This window comes from Pleurodeles waltl, chromosome 3_1 (assembly GCF_031143425.1).
Source record: "Pleurodeles waltl isolate 20211129_DDA chromosome 3_1, aPleWal1.hap1.20221129, whole genome shotgun sequence".
Classification (NCBI taxonomy): Eukaryota; Metazoa; Chordata; class Amphibia; order Caudata; family Salamandridae; genus Pleurodeles; species Pleurodeles waltl.
In genome coordinates, this window is record NC_090440.1 from 44,300,315 (window position 1) to 44,321,514 (window position 21,200).

General features: G+C 46.8%; 1 protein-coding gene across 1 annotated transcript in view; it reads right to left on the bottom strand.

The window, feature by feature from the left end:
- The window catches only part of HSD17B12 (hydroxysteroid 17-beta dehydrogenase 12), a 367,296-nt gene that overhangs the window by 117,900 nt on the left and 228,196 nt on the right, over positions 1–21,200 (bottom strand). The window contains exon 7 of the mRNA XM_069221808.1: positions 20,180–20,214. Within this exon, the coding sequence (XP_069077909.1) occupies positions 20,180–20,214 (35 nt within the window). The remainder of the gene's footprint in view (positions 1–20,179; positions 20,215–21,200) is intronic.

Sequence of the window (21,200 nt, forward strand, 5' to 3'; positions counted from 1 at the left end):
TACAGCAAGTGGGATCTTGGCCCAATTCTCTATGCTAGTTGACAGCCGCACCAGCACGTCAACAAGCACTTAAGGGTCCTGAATGCAGGTGCCCACGAAGGCTTGCATGCTGGAATGAGTACATGAGAGCTGAACTTCTGGTGAAATACTCCACAGCAAGAAGCACAAGAGAGGCTGCAATTTGGCCGCCTCTCCAAGTGAAGAACCCAAAAAGCAGGCCCTGACGGCAGAGACGAGGATGTTCGAGTAAAAGCAGGTCTGGAGGAATACATGCAGGTAGATACCACCAGTTGGCATGGCTTCTTCATCCAGAGGATGTACCTGGAAGCGTAAATGCAACAGTTTGCCAAACGCCTTTATCTACACTGAACAAATAAGAACAAGGCTATCCCGCCACAAATTGGATAACTGAACTCAAAGCCTTGGCTATATTCTGGAAGGGGCATGGCACTATTGCAATGGGTCCCTGCGTTGACCCCCATGGCAGCCTCTGCTGAGCAGAAAACCTCGTAAACCAACCACAGAGGCCAGTGGACCCTGCAAACACTTAGTACCTTAGGAGCAGGCTCTGCAGTGATACCGGGTCTAGGGTGGAGGAAGGGCCCAAGTCCACCTTGCGAGGTGGGATGGGTGGGGGGAGCTCGGATGAAACTGGTGAGCTCCCAGCTAGACCCTCTATCAACATCCGAGGTGCAGCAGCTTCCACTCTGCCTTCCGGACTTCACTCTGCATCACCTCAGGCGCTGCCCACTGAGTGTGCAGCCTAGGCCCTAAATCAGAAGCGTCTATAAGCCCCGCTTGCTCGCAATAGTGTGAAGATGCGGGGAGTCCAAGAAGAGTCTGGGCTCTTGTACCGCTGTGTAAAGTGCAGGCACTACGGCCCCAAAGTACATGCATAGGTTCAGCTACCACTGATGAAACCGCACACCCAAGCACCACTGCTTGGGGCCAAGGATGAGCCCTCCCGAATGGGCTCATTAACAGATGACTACAGGGAGGCGGACTGTAGCTTAGCATTTCGATTACAAATATTACAAAGAGGTCCTCCATGGCCCCTCCTTCAGCCATATGTTGAGTTAATGTTTGTTCAAAGGCTGTTCTCTCTGCTTTATTAGCAAGCTGGTGATCACCTTGTATGACGCAGAGGCGTCTGCTGACCAAATGCGCATGTTAAGAGTTACAAAATACCAAAATAGTTTTTTCACAAGAAAAAAAGATGCTCTGCAGTTCGCAGAAACATTATGACGTGGGAAGATGAAGAAAGGTGTTTGAATTAGGCTTCGCTGCTTTCCGTTCAGTCTCAAAGGCCTCGGTTCCTTGAATCACAATTTCATTTCATGCTCAGTGGGACATGAAAAGGCTGGGGCAGAAATCAGACGCCCACACCCCCCCCAAGCCCAAGACCTCGGATCCCACGCGACACCCAGGTACGCACTGGTCCACCTTAAGCAGTACAGTACATCAGATGCTAAATTTAGCTTTCCCCACAGTTGCCATGCCAACCTCCTCCCCTTCCAGCTGTACACAATGTTTATAATTCCAGGAGGGAGAAAGGGAGGGGGGGGGCGAGGAGAAGCTTGTTTCCTCTGTAATGTAATTATGCACTGGCTGCGTTTTCATTGCAATAAATACATTCGCGGGGTGGCAGAAGCAGTCAATGGCCCAGGAGCTGGAGATGCGCGTTCACGGCCAGACACGACGCGGGCCCTGCGGGGTACGAGGGCCGTGCGCGCGCTCCGGGAACGCGCCTGAGCAGCACACACTGGTGGGAGGCGTTGTTTATATAGCGCTAACTCGAACCCTAGGCACTGGAGCGCTTTACATCAGAGATGCCAACATTTTAGGAGACGAAAGTGGGAGAGTTTGAAAAACTAATCGGTAGAATGTATTTTCCCCCATTGACATCTGCTGAAGGAGAGGAAAATTGAGGCGATGGGCAGCTAAAATTAAGTCATTTTTCGCTTAAAAAGACGGGAGTCTCCCGCATGAATCGGGTCTATTGGCATGTATGTTACATGGGCATCAGCTGTATTACAAGGGAATGTTCATTTTTTTTAGGCACGGAGAGATCAAGTGATTTGCCCAGAATGACAGGTCCAAAGTCGGCAGCTCTAGCTCCAGAATGGCCATCTCGTCACGGCAGAGTGGTCCCTTCTACTTTATTAATATAGATGTTTAAGGCAGTGGGTGATAAAGTTGGAATAACTTCGGAGAACTGACATCTGCAATCCACGGATAAGCAGTGACGGAGGGCAGGGCTTTAAGTAAGGCAGGACCTGGACCACACATTACTTAGAAACAGACTATGAAACGGGTCACCTCTGAGCTCTAGAATCATGCCCTTAACTTGCAAAAAAATATGGTTCTCTCAAAAACGACCAAAATAATTCATCTGGAATTGCCCAAGAATCTGCTTTTTTTTTCCATACGTTGCTGCAGTTTTTTTCATGCAACATATGCCTCCTACACAATACCTGCTTTGAACAGAATCGTGTCAGGGTGTCCAAGTGTTTTTAGGTGGTGTATTGTAGCTTATGACGGCACTTGACAGAGCTCTGACGTTGAGACAGAAGGCAATGAATGTTTCTTACACTACCCATCAATGGGTCAGAGATGTGCAGACCTCTCACTTGCAACATTAGAGATTCTGTTGTACAAAAATAAAGGAGTCAATCTATCCAAGCTTATGCCTACAGGCCTATCCATGACAATGCAAGTTCAGGGGCTGGTCCTGTGACTTAGAATGGTGCACAAAGCATGCCCTCAATGTGGGCAGAGAACTACGGTCCCCGTCCTTTGTGTAGCACATAAAACTGTGGTGGCAGTGCACCACAATTTGTGAATCCCTAGTACAACAGGATCTTTTTATCTGTCTCAGTGAGTGTTGCCTCCTAACTACAGCTGTGTACAGTTTCCCTGTTATGCGTACTCCAGATTCTTGCACCAACAACCTATGTCTATGTCAAGTGCTTGTGTGTTAGTGTGTGTGTGTGTATAGCATGGGCACAGTACATGTACTGTAGTCAGGCACTTTGTGTGTATGATTACTGAAGCCAGTGAGCTCCATTTTGGATACTCCCTGTCAGACCTGTAGGCCTAAGGGTGTCTCCCCACCAAACCTTTTGCCTGCTTGCCGCCAATTTTACTGAATTCATTTTTGTCAGCCTTAGGACTCTGTGCACTTTACCAGTGTTAAAGTGCTTGTGCTCACTCCCAAACCATGGTTTTGATTGGCATCTACCCAATTGGCATATTTAATTTACTTTTAAGTTCCTAGTAAAGTGCACTCCATGTGTCCATGTCTGTAAATTAAATGCTACTAGTGGGCCTGCAGAACTGATTGTGCCACCCACTTAAGTAACCCTTTAAACAAGTCCCAGGCCTACCATTGCAGCCTGAATGAAGTGTCACACTGCCATGTTGACATTTAAAACCCTTTGCCAAGCCTTAAACTCCTTTTTATTACATACAAGTCATCCTAAGATAGGTCCTAGGTAGCCCATGGGCTATGTAAATAAAAGGTAGGGCATGTACCTTTCCGTTTTTACACGTCCTTGTACTGAAAAACTTCCAGAGTTGTTTTTCGCTACTGTGAGGCCTGCCCCCTCATAGGATAACACTAGAGATTCCTTTTTACATTTAAAAAGATGTAATTCCTGAAAGGAGGTAGATCTGTCATGTTTAGCACCCATGGAATTGTAATGATATAAATCCTCTTAATGGTAAAGTTGGATTTATTGTTACAATTTTGAAAATGCCACTTTTAGAAAGTTGGCATTTTCCTGCTCTTAGCCCTGTGTGCCAGCAGTCTATCTCTGATCACTTGTCTGGGGTGGGTGACAGCTGAGCTTGGCGTATTACCTCTTGACAGCCACACACAATGGGGGCTTAGGTGTGACTAGGTGGTCCCTAATGGGCCATCAGGACAGGATGGGCGTGAGGAACTGGCCTTAGCCTCACACTTACACCTGAATAGTTCCCACACAAAGGGCTGCATATACCCATGCAGCTGGTCTTTGAAGTCTCCCCCACTTCAAAAGCACCACTGAGTAAAAGAACAGGACCTCAGACACCACCACTTCAGTACACTTCTGGACCTATGGATTCTCTGCCAGGAAAAAGGACTGCTGTGCTGCTGAAGGACTGCCACTCTGCTGGGCTGTTGCTCTGGAATAAATTATTTCTTGCTGTTCTGACCTGCTCCCCTTCTTGCCTGGGTGAGAAGGACTTAACACACATCTCTTAAACCAAGAGTGACTCCAAGGGCCAGCTGACTGGTCTCCTGTTTTCTGAAGTCTCATGGGCATAAAATACTTTCAACTCATCTACATCTGGTCTCTGCCATCAGTGAGTATAGTCTGTCAAGTGGTGCCATCCTAGTCCTAGACCCTTGGAAGTGGGCCTAAGGTACTTACTGCAGCTGAAACTATGCATTGCCACCACTGTGCTGATCAGAACTAGCGCATAGTACCTGTTACGTGTATCAGAACCAGTGCATCTGCCCCACTGCGTGGATCGGAATCAGCATTGCCTCTCCAGCGCGGATCGACCTGGGTGCATCACTTTCAAAACAGCTGCATCTTGAACACGACTCACCGGGTCCCCCTACTTATACTTCCACAGTGGTACCCGTTGTGAAAAGCCTCACTTTACACAAAGGTTGCACCTGGAGTGAAGCCTAAGAAGGACACTTGAAGGGAGCCACCCCAAACTGGTTCTCAAGTTTGAAACAATAGATCCACATCCCCAGTCTGTAAAATATGTATAAAAGTGTGATCCAAACCATTCTACTGTGTTCCAGTACCTAGTTCTTCTTGAACTAATAAGGCAGTGCTCCACAGAGTATTCAAAGCAGGTATGTAACCAGGGCTGATGTCTGCCTCCCAGAGTTAAATTGACATCACCTGACCTCTGCATTTTCTGCTGGAGACACTGAGGGTCTGCTTGGTGCCTAGAAGCCTGCCTCCTGAAAGAGGTAAGGAGTCTGACTGGCACTGCAGGAGAAAATCTTGTTAGGAAGGCTAGCATGTTCCCAGTGTGTGAAGCACCCAGAGGAAGCACACTATATCAGTGAAAGCAGGACTCCAGCCTTTCCCTTTACTAGGAGTGAGCCACACAGTTTCCCTGCATGATTCCTACTGGAACTGCCCAAAAGACCACCGAAACAAGAGTGGTCATGAGCCACTGAGGATTGTTAACTATTGTGAACTAGTGGTGAGAGGCCACAACTGCTCCTCACTGAATGAACGTCAATTCATCAAAATGCCAGGGTAACGGAAGTGACATCACAAGCCCTCTGAACTTCAATTTTACTCACACTCACATGCTTACCCATAAAGAGACATTTACACTTAAACACACTCTCTCCATTGTAAACACACTAACCCGCAAGCACGCACATTTAAAAGCATATATATATATATATATTTTTTTTAAATAAACTTATCTCAGCTGCCAGGGAGGGTCATAACCCAGCAAATTGTACATCATTTTCATTACACTAATAGTCAATGAAACATTCACTATTAGTGTAATAAAAAATAAAGGAAAACAGATTGGAGCCCCAGCCAACAGCCTTAAGGACAAGCTGCCTGTCTTCCTGGCACTGATTTTTCCACCTCGAGGCCAGGGGTTGCAAAACCAGTTACTGGGGACGCAAGGGGCAAGTCGGGGATCGTAGATGCAACCCCCTAAATGACGTCCATGCCTCACAGCTGTCCGCCTGATCAGCCTTGGAGACCGAGCCTTGGAGACTTCATCGCCCCACTTGCCATCAAGTCCAAGCACTACATCTTCCTCAGAGACCTCAACTTCCGCCTGGATGACTCAGACACTAACTCTGCCAAACTCCTGTAACGAATGAACAGCATCTGCCTCACCCAACTGGTCCCAGAGCCCAAACACAAAGCACAACACACACTGGACCTATCTTCATGTCCAGAAATAGAGTTAAGCACAGTCATGCCACAGAACTCAACTGGACTGACCACTCCATCGTCCACTTCTCCATCACACGTGCACTGACTTCAACCCACCCAACACCCTGTTCTGCAGCTTGAGCAAAGTGACAGACACAATGGATAGACGCCCTCTACACCACCCAACTCAATGCCACAACCAACCTGGAACAAGCAGTCCAGAACTTCAACTCCTGGATCACCAACGCCGCCAACCTAGTCGCCCCCATCAAAACATCCAAAACCCACAGATCCACCAAACAAGCAAATTGGTACACACCAGAACTCAGCACCATGAAACACAGCTACAAACAACTGGAGCGAAGATGGCAAGCCCACAAAGACACTACAGACCAAGCCACATTCAAATCAGCCCTCAACCACTACCACCACCAACTCAAAGATGCAAAAATAAAATTAAAAAAAAGGTGGACCCCCTTGCAAACTGCATGGAGGCAAGTGCCAACCACACAAAGGAGCTTTTCAACATCGGGGAGTTCACCTGCCCAACATCCACCAAGAACATAAATTCCTCATTCACAGGAGCTCTGCAAAGCAGTAGCGAATCACTTTCGCAACAAAATATCCACCATCTACAGGAACTATGAACCCCAACCCACCGACCTCCTCAGAATATCTCCACCCCCCCCAACAGGAAGCCTCCCCCCGACCAGCAACTCAACGCATGGGAACAGCTCACCACACCCATCATGAACTCCATCGACTCCGGAGAATCTACGGACCCCTGCACCCACCACCTCTTCAACCTAGGAAGCAATTAAATCGCCCACCAATTCACAACCGTCATCCTCAACGCATCCATCACCACAGTCACCTTTCCTGCCACATGGAAAGACGCTTGAATCAGACCCCCTTCTCAAAAAACCCTCTGCTGACCACAGCGATCTCCAGAACCACCACCTCATCTCACTGCTCCGCTTCCCCACCAAAGTCTTGCAGAAGGACATCAACCAAGAGCTCATCGAACACCTGGAGAAACACAACCTGCTGGACACCTCTCAATCTGGTTTACAAGTCATTCACAGCACCAAGGCCGTCCTGATCATAGTCACTGACATCCGCACCCTGCTCGACAGGGGAGAATCAGTGGCCCTGATCCTCCTCAACCTCTTGGCAGCTTTCAACACAGTATCCCACCACATACTTATCAAGAAACTGGATTGGCTCACAGGAGACGCACTCAAGTGGATTGCATCATTCTTCACGAGACAAACACAGAGAATTTGATTACCACCCTTCCCTGTGGAAGGCACGAGGACCATCTGCGGCATACCTCAAGGTTCATCCCTCAGCCCAACCCTCTTCAACATCTACATGACGCCGTTAGCGAACATTATCAGAACCCATGATCTCACCATCCTCTTACGCCAACTACACCCAACTAATTCTCTTGCTTTCAGACACCACCACTACTAAGACCAACTCCCACAACTGCATGAAAGATGTTGCAAACTGTATGAAGGACAACTGTTTGAAGCTCACCCCTGACAAGACCGAAGTACTGATCTTCAGCAACCACACCTCCTTCTGGAATGACACATGGTGGCCAGCCTAACTCAGACCCATTCCCACACCAAAAGACCACACCTGCAACCTTGGCACTATCCTGGACAGGAAACTCACCATATAACTACAGATCAACACCGTCTCCTCGACCTATTTCCACACACTGCCTGCTCCGAAGAATCCTCAAGTGGCTCCCCTTCAGCACAAGAAGTAAGTTACACAAGGCTTAGTTACCAGCCGACTGGAATACGGCAATGCACTGTACGCAGGAACCTCGATCGGACTAATGAGAAGGCTCCAGACAAAGAACTCAGCAGCTAGATTGACCATCAAGGTACCTAAATGGACCAACATCACTCAACACCTGAGAAACCGCCACTGGCTCCCAGTCCGGAAAAGATGCCAATTCAAGTTACTGATGCATGCCTATTAAGCCCTCCACGACCAAGGGCAAGCATACATGAACCACTGCCTAAACTTCCTCCAACCATCCAGAAATCTTCACTCAGACTCTCGCCCTAGCACAGACACCGCACACCCACCGCAACCACAGCGGAGGATGCTCCTTCTCCCTCCTCTCAGCCAGATCCCTCCGACCATCACCCTTGCTGACCGACTTCAGGAAAAAGCTCAAGACTTGGCTCTTTGATTAAGCCCAGCAACCCAGTGTCTGAATACCCTCACAGGTGATAAGCCACACTTTACAAATAATGATTGATTAGACAGTTATTCTCGATGTGATACATGAAAGAATATATATATATATATATATATATATATATATATATATATATATATATATATATATAAAAACACTCTTTGATCAAGTGTGAACCAAATCAGGTCAATCCTTTTTCAAATGGTGCAACCTGTGGTGAAGGTCCACAACTCTGAATCTTACCTGACAAACCTAAAGGACAGGCATTTCGGGCATAGGACATAGCACTGTCCCTTACTTCAGAAAGAGCCAAATACAAAATAAAAAAGAATCACAATAAACTGCACAACGTGACCCATCAAAGTATACAATGTTCAACACCAACAGGCAATTGGTACAACCAAAGAAGTCACAACATATATCACCAGTCCCACAGGTACCAATCATTCCTCCTTTATATGCTTTCATCATCCACAGATTGCATGCTACCTCAAAAAAGCCTCATCCTCCCACTATGTTCCTAAATCCAAGCTTGAAAATTAACCTTTAACTATATATATATATATATTTTTTTTTTCACCCTCTTCTTCCTTTATACCAAATGTACCAAATGACTGTCTCTAACATCCTTCCTCTGTATGCCTTATTGCCCGACTGAAGTCTACTCTGTTGCATGCCTGTTTACCTCACCATAAGTATTTCTGAAAACTAGTCACACCTCTCCTCACAAATCATAAACCCTCCTTATGTGTAACCATTTTTTTTTTAATTCCAACACCCCCTACCCTATCTTCTCATTGCACTTTCCATTTGCACTAGCTCACACTACTAGTATCACCTAATGAAAATGTCACTTACCCAGTGTACATCTGTTCGTGGCATCAGTCGCTGAGATTCACATGGTATGCATGAGCTCGCCATCTGGTGTTGGGTCGGAGTGTTACAAGTTGTTTTTCTTCGAAGAAGTGTTTTCGAGTCACGGGACCGAGTGACTCCACCTTCTGTGCTCATTGCGCATGGGCGTCGACTCCATCTTCGATTGTTTTCCCCGCAGAGGGTGAGGTAGGAGTTGTACTATAGTAATAGTGCCCGCGCAATGAAAAATGTAAGTATGTACCTATTAAAGGATTAAGTAATATATACAAATGTACAAAATTGAAGGTAACTTCTGAACTGCTACAGGCTTCCGGGGAGGTGGGTGGGTCCATGTGAATCTCAGCGACTGATGCCACGAACAGATGTACACTGGGTAAGTGACATTTTCAGTTCGATGGCATCTGTCGCTGTAGATACACATGGTATGCATAGACTAGTAAGCAGTTAGTTCCCCATAAGCGGTGGTTTAGCCTGTAGGAGTAGAAGTTGTCTGAAATAGAGTTCTTAATACAGCTTGACCTACTGTAGCTTGTTGTGCGGATAGCACATCTATACAGTAGTGTTTGGTGAATGTGTGAGGCGTAGACCAAGTGGCTGCCTTACATATTTCCTGCATTGGGATGTTTCCTAAAAAGGCCATTGAAGCACCTTTTTTCCTTGTTGAATGTGCCCTGGGAGTAATGGGCAGTTGTCTTTTTGCTTTAAGGTAGCAGATTTGGATGCATTTAACTATCCATCTGGCTATACCTTGTTTTGATATTGGGTTACCTGCATGAGGTTTTTGGAATGCAATAAATAGCTGTTTAGTTTTTCTGATGTTCTTTGTTCTGTCAATGTAGTACATTAATGCTCTTTTGACATCTAATGTATGTAGTGCTCTTTCAGCCACAGAATCTGGCTGTGGGAAAAATACTGGTAGTTCTACCGTTTGATTTAGATGGAATGGTGAAATAACTTTTGGTAAAAATTTTGGATTAGGTCGTAGGACGACCTTATTTTTATGTATTTGTATAAAAGGCTCTTGTGTTGTGAACGCTTGAATTTCACTTACTCTTCTTAGAGATGTAATGGCGATGAGAAAGGCAACTTTCCAGGTTAGGAATTGTATTCCGCAAGAGTGCATGGGTTCGAAAGGTGGGCCCATGAGTCTTGTTAGAACCACGTTTAGGTTCCATGAAGGAACAGGTGGTGTTCTTGGTGGTATAATTCTTTTAAGCCCTTCTATAAATGCTTTGATAACTGGTATCCTATACAAGGAAGTTGAATAGGTAGTTTGCAGGTATGCAGATATTGCTGCAAGGTGTATTTTAATAGAAGAGAAGGCTAGCTTTGCTTTTTGTAAATGGAGCAAGTAATTTACTATATGTTTTGGAGTTGCATCTAGCGGTTGTATCTGATTATGATGGCAGTACCAAACAAATCTTTTCCACTTACTTGCGTAGCAGTGTCTAGTGGATGGCCTTCTGGCCTGCTTTATGACTTCCATACACTCTTGGCTAAGTTGCAAGTGTCCGAATTCTAGGATTTCAGGAGCCAGATTGCTAGATTCAGCGATGCTGGGTCCGGGTGTCTGATCTGTTGGTTGTGTTGCGTTAACAGATCTGGTTTGTTGGGCAGTTTGATGTGTGGTACTACAGACAGATCTAGCAGTGTTGTGTACCAGGGTTGTCTTGCCCAAGTTGGTGCTATTAAAATGAGTTTGAGTTTGTTTTGACTCAATTTGTTTACTAGGTAAGGAAGGAGAGGGAGAGGAGGAAAAGCGTAAGCAAATATTCCTGACCAGTTCATCCATAGGGCATTGCCTTGGGATTGCTTGTGTGGGTATCTGGACGCGAAGTTTTGGCATTTTGCGTTCTCTTTTGTTGCAAATAAGTCTATTTGTGGTGTTCCCCAGAGTGTGAAGTAGGTGTACAGAATCTGTGGGTGGATTTCCCATTCGTGGACTTGCTGGTGATCTCGAGAGAGATTGTCTGCCAGCTGATTCTGGATCCCCGGAATAAACTGTGCTATTAGACCAATCTGATTGTGGATTGCCCACTTCCATATTTTTTGAGCTAACAAGCTTAACTGCGTTGAATGTGTTCCTCCTTGTTTGTTTAGATAATACATCGTTGTCATGTTGTCTGTTTTGACAAGGATGTATTTGTGGGTTATGATTGGTTGGAAAGCTTTTAGTGCTTGAAAAACTGCTAATAATTCTAGATGATTTATATGCAGTTTTGTTTGATGTATGTTCCATTGTCCTCTTATGTTGTGTTGATTGAGATGTGCTCCCCACCCTGTCATGGAAGCATCTGTTGTTATTACGTACTCTGGCACTGGGTCTTGGAAAGGCCGCCCTATGTTTAAATTTATACTGTTCCACCATAGAAGCGAGAGGTAAGTTTGGCGGTCTAGCAACACCAGATCTAGAAGGTGACCCTGTGCTTGAGACCACTGTGAGGCTAGGCACTGTTGTAAGGGCCTCATGTGCAGTCTTGCGTTTGGGACAATGGCTATGCATGAGGACATCATGCCTAGGAGCTGTAGTATTGTTCTTGCTTGTATTGTTTGGTTTGGAGACATGTGTTGAATGACCCTGTTGAAATTGTGGATCCTTTGTGGAGTTGGCGTTGCTACTCCTTTTGTTGTGTCTATTATGGCTCCTAGATATTGCTGTACTTTGCTTGGCAGAATGTTTGATTTTGCAAAGTTGACGGTGAACCCTAGTTTGTAGAGGGTTTGTATGACTTGATTTGTGTGGTTTGAGCATTGTGTGAGCGAACTGGTTTTGATTAGCCAGTCGTCTAGATACGGGAACACATGTATTTGCTGCCTTCTGATGTGTGCAGCGACTACTGCTAGGCATTTTGTGAATACTCTTGGAGCGGTTGTTAAACCAAAAGGCAATACTTTGAATTGGTAATGTATTCCTTTGAATACAAACCTTAGATATTTCCTGTGTGATTGATGTATTGGTATATGGAAATATGCATCCTTGAGGTCTAGGGTTGTCATGTAGTTGTGTTTTTTGAGCAATGGTAACACTTCTTGTAGTGTGACCATGTGAAAGTGGTCTGATTTGATGAATGTGTTTACTACTCTGAGGTCTAGAATTGGTCTCAGTGTTTCGTCCTTTTTTGGTATCAAGAAGTACATTGAATAAACTCCTGTGTTTATTTGTGTGCTTGGTACTAATTCTATTGCATTTTTTTGCAGTAGTGCTTGAACTTCTATCTCTAGAAGCTGTGAATGGTATTTTGTTAAATTTTGTGATTTTGGTGGTATGTCTGGAGGGAATTGCAGGAATTCTATGCAATAACCATGCTGGATAATTGCTAAGACCCATGTGTCTGTAGTTATTTTGTCCCATGCTTCGTAATATTGACGTATCCTCCCGCCCACTGGTGTTGTGTGGGAGGGGTGTGTGACATGTGAGTCACTGCTTGTTGGTAGTGGTTTTGGGGCTTTGAAATCTTCCCCTATTCCTAGGGAATTGCCCCCCTCTATACTGGCCCCGAAAACCTCCCCTGTACTGTCCCTGGTAGGTGGGCGGTGCGGACTGTGAGGTGCTAGCTTGTGTGGCCTGACCCCGAAACCCTCCTCTAAAAGGTGTTTTGCGGAAGGTGTTATAAGATCCTCTGCCCTGCGGGGAATAGAGTGCGCCCATGGCCTTGGCAGTGTCAGTGTCCTTCTTGAGCTTTTCTATGGCTGTGTCGACCTCCGGTCCGAACAGAAGTTTTTCGTTTACTGGCATGTTAAGCACTGCCTGCTGAATTTCTGGCTTGAATCCAGACGTTCTGAGCCATGCGTGCCTACGGATGGTAACCGACGTATTAATGGTTCTTGCGGCCGTGTCTGCTGCATCCATGGAGGAGCGTATTTGATTGTTGGAAATGTTTTGACCCTCCTCAACAACCTGTTTTGCTCTCTTTTGCAGATCTTTTGGGAGATGTTCAATGAGATGCTGCATCTCATCCCAGTGGGCTCTGTCGTATCGCGCTAACAGCGCTTGTGAATTTGCGATGCGCCACTGGTTTGCTGCTTGGACAGCAACCCTCTTCCCGGCTGCATCGAACTTCCTACTTTCTTTATCTGGGGGAGGTGCATCCCCAGAAGTGTGTGAGTTTGCCCTTTTTCTGGCAGCCCCTACCACCACAGAGTCTGGTGGCAGCTGAGAGGTGATGAATACAGGGTCCGTAGGAGGCGCCTTATACTTCTTGTCCACCCTAGGCGTCACTGCCCTACTTTTTACTGGCTCCTTGAAAATGTCCTTTGCATGGCGTAGCATGCCTGGGAGCATCGGCAGGCTTTGGTAGGAGCTGTGGGTTGAAGAGAGGGTGTTAAATAAAAAATCATCCTCTACTTGTTCCGAGTGTAGTTCCACATTATGGAATAGTGCTGCTCTAGCCACCACTTGTGAGTAGGCTGTGCTGTCTTCCGGTGGTGATGGCCTAGTTGGGTATGTGTCTGGGCTGTTATCAGACACTGGTGCGTCGTACAAGTCCCACGCATCCTGATCTTGGTCATCGTGGCTCATGGCGGTGTGAGCTGGCGAATGTGACGGGGTGTAAGTTGGCGAAGCCGGAGTTACAGGTGGAGGCGAGGGAGGAGGTGTTACCTTTTGTGCTGTTTGTTGCTGAGGAGTAAACTGAAGCGTTCTCTTTCGTTTGACAGGTGGAAGGGTACTGATCTTCCCAGTCCCCTGCTGAATAAAGATACGCTTTTGCGTGTGATCCACGTCAGTGGATTGCAGTTCTTGTTCAAATCTATGTTTCTTCATTTGAGAAGACATAGAATGCTCTTCAGTGTAGGAGCCAGAAACAGGGTCTGATGTCGCTTTTTTCGGCTCCGAAACCCCTGTCGATTGTTTTTTCGGCTCCGAGGTAACCTTCCTTTTTTTCTGTGCCGAAAATTCTTGGCCTCTATGGTCTTCGGCGCCACTGTCTCGGCGTCGATCCGTGTCGACACCGAACTCTCGGTGTCGATGCTTCTGTTTAGCACTCTCTCGGTCTCGAGGAGGCTGCGTGCCGGTGTCTCGACCGGAGTCGGACGATCTCGACACTAAATGGGCCTTTTTCGGTGCCGATTGTTGGTCACCGAGAATTTGGGTGGAGCCATGGCCGGTTGGCAGTGGCGTCCCCTGGGCCTTCTTTCCTTTTTTAAGGTTTGATCTCGACGTCTTACTCACAGTTCTTGTAGAGTGTAGCTCGTCGGAGTCTGAATCCTGGATGGAAAAGGATTCCTCCTGTTCCTCTTCTGTCTCGAACTGTCGACGCTCTTTTGGCGTGGACGCCATCTGGAGTCTTCTCGCTCGACGGTCGCGCAGAGTTTTTCGGGACCGGAACGCCCGACAGGCCTCACAGGATTCTTCGCTGTGCTCGGGTGACAGGCACAGATTACAGACCGAGTGTAGGTCCGTATAAGGATATTTGTTGTGGCATTCGGGGCAGAATCGAAACGGGGTCCGTTCCATCGGCGTTGTCCTCCACGCGGTCGGGCCGACTAGGCCCCGACGGGGTGCCGAAATCTACCCCGAAGGGCACCGAAGCGCTTCGATGTTCAACGCGTCGTTGTATGTGTCTATCTCTAACCGGATCGCAACGATACCGTCGAAAATCTTCCGTCTTCAGCTATCTTTCCGTTCCGAAACTCGGAGCGACAGGAACACGTCCGAACCCGATGGCGGAAAGAAAACAATCGAAGATGGAGTCGACGCCCATGCGCAATGAGCACAGAAGGTGGAGTCACTCGGTCCCGTGACTCGAAAACACTTCTTCGAAGAAAAACAACTTGTAACACTCCGACCCAACACCAGATGGCGAGCTCATGCATACCATGTGTATCTACAGCGACAGATGCCATCGAACCTCCTATTACCTTAATATGCTGCAAACCTCGGACTGGGACCAGGTAAAAGTAAAAAGGATAAGAAAGAATTCAGGACTGTGAACTGACAGGGAAGACAAACCTGGCCTGGGACATTTCAGAGGAAGATCACAGGCACAATTGGCAGTAGTGGTGGCCGGGACTAGAATCTGACAAAATCTGACATAGCAAAAAGGCCTTGCAGGGTTGGAATGGCGCTGGCAGAAGGAGAGCCAGGCCTGGCAGGAGGAAGGGAACAGGAGAAAAGCCAGGAGTGGGAGCTGGAAGGGGAACAATGACTTGACGAGAACCAGGTTTTTATTGGGACCTGGCAGAAAGTGCAAAGTCGGAGGAGAAATGGAACTGCAATATGGCAGGACATCCACGCCTGGACTGGGGCCCAGTATTAGGGGAGTCTGGCCCAGAGACTGGCACCTGGTAGGAGTACATGCAGTAAAGACAGGCCTGAACAAGGACCTAGCAGGAGGAAAGTCATGACCGGACTGGGACCTGGCAGAAAAGGTTGGACTAGGACATGGTTAAGAGATGTATGGTGGATGGAATCATGCCTAAACTGGAACCTTGTGTGTGTGGGGGGGGGGGGGGGGGGGAAATCGCAGGAGGAACTTGGAATAGACTAACTTAGCAGAAGGAGTCAGTCCCTAACTAGGGGCCTGGCAGGAGTATGGCCTAGAGTGTGTCATGGCAACACTTGGTTGGCAGGAGGAGAGAATGGGCTGACACCTGGTGGGTGGTAGATGGCACATTGTACTAGTCCTGGGCTGTGAATGTTACAAACTGAGCCGGGACCTCAACAGGATGTACACAGCAGGAATTCTAGGCCTGAACTACATTACAAGAGGATAGCCAGCGGGGGGAGAACTAGCAATGTCCCAAGGGTGTGTCACCAGGGTCTTTATGTGTGAGGTACCACTGCATCCCCAGTTATGGTTGTATTTACTTCATACTCCGGAAGTAGGGGCTTATTTTCTTTGCAGACCTGGCAGGAGGTAGATGACAGCAAGAGCCAGGCCTGAACTCGGAGATGCAGGAGGTTAGAAACAGGGGGTAAGCCAATCAGGAAGTAACATGAAAGGAGAAAGTGAAGAAAGTCATTATGAAACACCAAACCTATTCTGTTTTGCACAATCTATGACACCTATACTTTCCAGCCATTTTGTAGTGAAACCATGTGAAAGAAATGCACATTTTACACTATTGTTTCCACCTTTTCTTGGGAAAGGTGACCCCAACACACCTGTTGCTGGCCAAGCACACATGACTATAATAGAATGCATCCCCTTCAGAACGTATGGCTTTTAGAAAAAGTATCTGAAAAGCAACATTTGACCCAATTTTTCTATCTTTTGTCAGGAGGAGCCCCCCCCCACACACACAAAAACAAAGTTGGGCTTGTTCATTGCAATCCTGGAGACAAGTATTTACATAGTACCACTTTGGAAGGTCACCCGCAGCATTCTGCTGGAGACGGGTGACCTTTGGCTGGAGTTGGAGACCCGAAATTATCAGCGGAGCATCGAATGATGGCTCTCAGGCCATAAGGATTTGTCACAATTGCCCACTGAGCCTTTTTATGGGGCAAATACAGTCACACTTTTTTTTTTTTAAATTTATTTTTTAAGGTGAGCAAGCAACAGTTTGCATTTTGTTGAAGCTGTTGTGGGCCTGCCAGGTTTCAGAGGGGGCTGAATGGGGTGCTCGTGAGCAATAGATTTTCTGCACAACTTACTACTTTGAACCACTTTTCTAAACTGGTGGTTTGTTTGTTCTGAATAGTATCTCAAATACCTTACTCTGACTAAAATCAGTTTATCACTGCAGTTCTTTTTCCATTTTAATGGGTTAACTAAATGTAATTTTGCTGATTAAGCCACCTCCCTTGCTTGTGAGCTCACTTTGTTTTTCAGTCACAGCATAGGTGGTTAGCAGTAGTTGATAGAGGGATAGCTCACAACTCATTTGCAGTTGTGTCCTTGGGCAGGTGCCTCAATGTTCGTGCAAAATATTAGCTCAATAGACGACTGAATTGAAATAAAACTTACTGTGAGAATTTCTGTATCGCATTATCCTATGGTTTCAATATTTTCCACAAAGGGTGAAATTCTGCATGTATTCCCACAGCAAAAAGGAGTCCGATTTCGATGCACCTTCCCAAGGTACAGCTTCAGACTTGCCCCGCTGAAAAATGTCAGATGGCATACAATCTTTGAGCAGGACAAACCCGCTTGTTACATCCAATCTACACTTAATCAATGCTGGCCTGAAACTGCGTCTACACGGAGGTCTATGCTTCAATAGACTATCATTTGGGATTAATGCTCTTTGGCGCTACTGTTAACAACTCTGAAATTCTCATCTCTGGTTCTCTTTATTGGATTCTTGTTGTTTTGGTGTCATTTTGTTCATTTACATTTACTCCATTTTAACGGTCTGGCTTGACAGCGCAGCTGTCGCCAGACATGTGAGAATCACCAGGAGAAGGGCTTTTGGCTTGACCACATGTAGAGACACAGGAATACATTTTGACTGGGTAGCAGTTGTGTGCTTCCACCAAAAAGTGTTTGCCTGCCACACAGCTGTGATCATTTATTAATCCAGCTTTTTGAGCTTGAACTTTCAGAGGCACACACATGCCATTGTAATGGTATTAAAATGCCTTGGATAACCAGATAATTCATGATGGTGTTCCTTGGTGGCAGGACATAGGAGGGAAATCATTAACCTAGATGGATTTCTAGTTTGGCAATACAACGGTCACCTTACCTTTTAAGGTGCACCAATATTTGTCTACAGTTCTTGCTGCTTCAACGCAAATACAGGTCCATTCCCATGCTATCTAGTTGTAATGCTTCAACTACTGTCATTTCCAATGCTTGTTGTAATTTAGTTTGTGATTCATTGTTTGGTGTTATGACTTTTACTGTTTTGGTACTACATAAATAGTTTACACACTACTTCAAGCTAAGCCTGCCTGCCCTGTACCACAGGTAAGGTGGCAGGGTGGGTGTGCTTAGGTTAATATATTGACTTTTGAGGGGGGGGGGCGTTGGGTCACCCTGACAAGTTACTGTTATTGCTTGAGGTGGACAACTGCCTACCCCAACCAAACAATTTTGTTACACAACCAGTGGAAACAGATGAGCAAGCTCCAAGCCCGGAGATCTCTTGGTAAGGCTGCAATATGTCTTGCAGCAGCGCGGTCTAGAAGGCGCGGCCTAAAAAGCAGAAGGAAGCAGGACTGTAATGATGATCAAAATAGCGAACAGTCTTTCAGCTCCTGTAGCAGTCAGTCAAGGTGTTCCTCAAGGCTCCATACTTGCGCCCACACTGTTCAATCTCTATTTAGAACCGTTGGGAAATCTGCTGAGTAAATCCGGGAACAACTATCATCTATATGCGGATGACACTCAGATTTACCTTAAGGTGGCCTCCAATCACGATCTCTCCTTCCTTAGCTCTACCCTCGACTCCATTCAAAACTGGATGGTAACTCATCAACTGATCCTGAATCCCTCCAAAACATAATTCCTCCTCCTTTCCTCCTCCCTTTCTCATCCCCCAGTGCAAACATGGATGGATCAGATCAATCTAATGAACAATAAGCCCATCATTGTCGAGAGCGCAAAATCCCTTGGTGTCATTCTTGACAAAAAACTTAATCTACTCTCCCACATTAACTCCATTGCAAAGTCTGCTCGACACAAACTGCGCCTTCTTTGGGGGATTCGTCGCTTCTTCCCGGAGTACGACCTTAAAACCCTGGTCCAAGCGCTGGTTCTCTCCAGATTGGACTACTGTAACTCTCTTCTTACTGGCCTTCCCAAATCCCACCTTTCCCCCCTGAAGTCTATTCTCCATTCAGCAGCTCGTTTCATATATGGGGCCAAAAGAAGCGACCACATCACACCCATTTTATCCACCCTCCGTTGGCTTCCCATAGAGGCAAGATCTATCTACAAAACTGCATGTATCACCCACAAAGCCTTGCACTCCTCCTCCCCTCGCTACCTGGTGAATAAACTGAAACTCTCTGGGGGCTCCAGACCATCACGTAATGCAGAAAAGTTATTGCTTGAACCCCCCATTTTCAAGAAGGAAAGATTGATGGCCCAATCCTTTTCAGGCAACGCGGTGAGAATCTGGAACTCACTTCCGCCTCAGCTTCGGACCACCACCTCTTCCCAGGCCTTCAAAACTGACCTCAAAGCTCTCCTCCTTCAAAGACACTTCCAAAGTTAATGCAAGCCCTCTGTTTTCAGAAGGAAGTCCTTCCATTATAGGATATTCTGTTCTCCATGCCTATAGAAGTGCCTTCCCAGGGTGTTTTTGTGTTTTGAGTGTCTGCCATTTAGTGCAGTATTTTACCTCTACCTGTATCTTGTACTCGTTTGTAACATGCACACTGCACCTTTCCTTTTCAACGTATCATTTGCTACCTCTTATATCTTGTTTGCTTTTGATACATGCACAACGGCCACCACTGCCTCATGTAACGTAACTATTGTTTTAGTGTTTTGAGTGTCTTCCATTGATTGCAACATTTTTTACCTCTATTCGTACTTTATTTACTTTTGTAACCTGCACACGTCACTTTTTCCTCTCATAACGTATCGTTTGCTACCTCGTTTATTTTTTGCTCTTGATATGTGCACAATTATCATGATTGCCTCTTGTAATGTAACGCTTGTTTTTGTAACAGGCTCACTTGTAATTCTTCTCCTCTTGTATCTTTACTTTGCCTATTGTGAAGCGCTCTGACACCTTCGGGTAAAGTCCGCGCTATATAAAAACGCATTAAATAAATAAATAAAAAAGTGACCGCCAGGTCTCCTAGCGCCCTAGCAACAAATGGGCTACTGAGGTGTCCAACGGCTCGTGAGAAGACAAGACCTGTGACGTCACTCGGCGACGTCAAGCTGAGGCGTGCGGCGTCAGGGATGCGCGTGACGCCACTTCCCTGACGTCACCTCCGCTACAAGTCCGTGCCTGCACGCGCCAGCCCGGCTGTTTACCAACACGGGCAGGCAGCTGCGGAAGGCCCACAATAGCGCTCGGGAAAAGAAAGGTTATTCCCGGGGAAAGCCCTCGTCCTCGGCTGCCTGCAGCTTCCCCCTCATACAGGCGGCCGCCGAGGTTAGAGCCGGTGACTCACGGCGCGGCGAGGATCCCCGGCCCACGGTGACTCATCGGCCGGGCCCGCTCCGTCGCGGCACTAAGATGGAGGCCAGGCCCGATGAGTCACCGCCGGGGAGTTATGGAGAGCGGAATAATGAGGCTTGCCGTCGTGACTCACCTTTCCAGCATGCCGGGCAGCACCAGCCGTGTCATCTGTAGAGGGAGAGAAGGGTAGAAATAAACACTGGGCAATGCAGGGGGCCGTTTACAAGCAGAGCAAGCGTGACTGTGGAAGAGGGGCGCATAGGATGCACAAAGGAAGCCTGCAGCTCATTGCAAGAGCTTGAGCTCCTCTGCCCCACGGCGCACCCAAGCCCCCTGCAGCAGGGACAGCCTGCGCCCGCCCCAGCACAGCAAGAGACGCTCTTTAAGGCGCTGAGCAGAATAGCAAGGAATGGTATCTTCGGCTGGACCCAGTATCTCTTTACAACCATGCACTGACCTACAGCAGCGACTGGCTCATTCACGAAATGCAGCATGTGCCCCTGCAATCAATGTTTTACATACCCTTAGAAAGTATTTTTACATTCTCTACCACCTGTTGAGAGCCTGGGCATCTCCATCGTATCTAACAGTGTATACAGACATTGAGTGTATTTTAGTGGTACAACTGTCTTCTTAAAATATTAACGATGCTTTCTACAAGCTTATCAGTTGAGAAATTGAAAAGGTTCTCCAAAGGATTCGATCACATTTAGAACAGAAATCTGGAAGCATAACACCGTGCCCTACAGTACAGCACATTTTTGGTAAAGTACTGCATCGGCCAATTCTCCAGTTTGTTGGTTGGTCACCAGGTTAGAATGATTGGGCACGCATTCACTCAAAAAAGCTTGTAAGGGGGTACAAAGCATCCGATACACACATCACCTGGGAAATTAGCGCGGATGCTCTGCAAAAATGACGACTCGGGTGAACACAAATCAGGATCTACCGAGGTACAAAAAAGCTCATACTTTAGTCAGGAGCATATGTTACAACTCGTAAAGAACCCAACCCCACTAGGAGCTGCATGCACATTCTGCTTCACCACCCACTGCAACCCCTGTACTAAGTAGATTGAGAGCCGCCGGCCATAAGGGAGATTAACAAAGTGATATTGAGGAGACAGCCTGGTAACCGATGTCCACGTACAACAG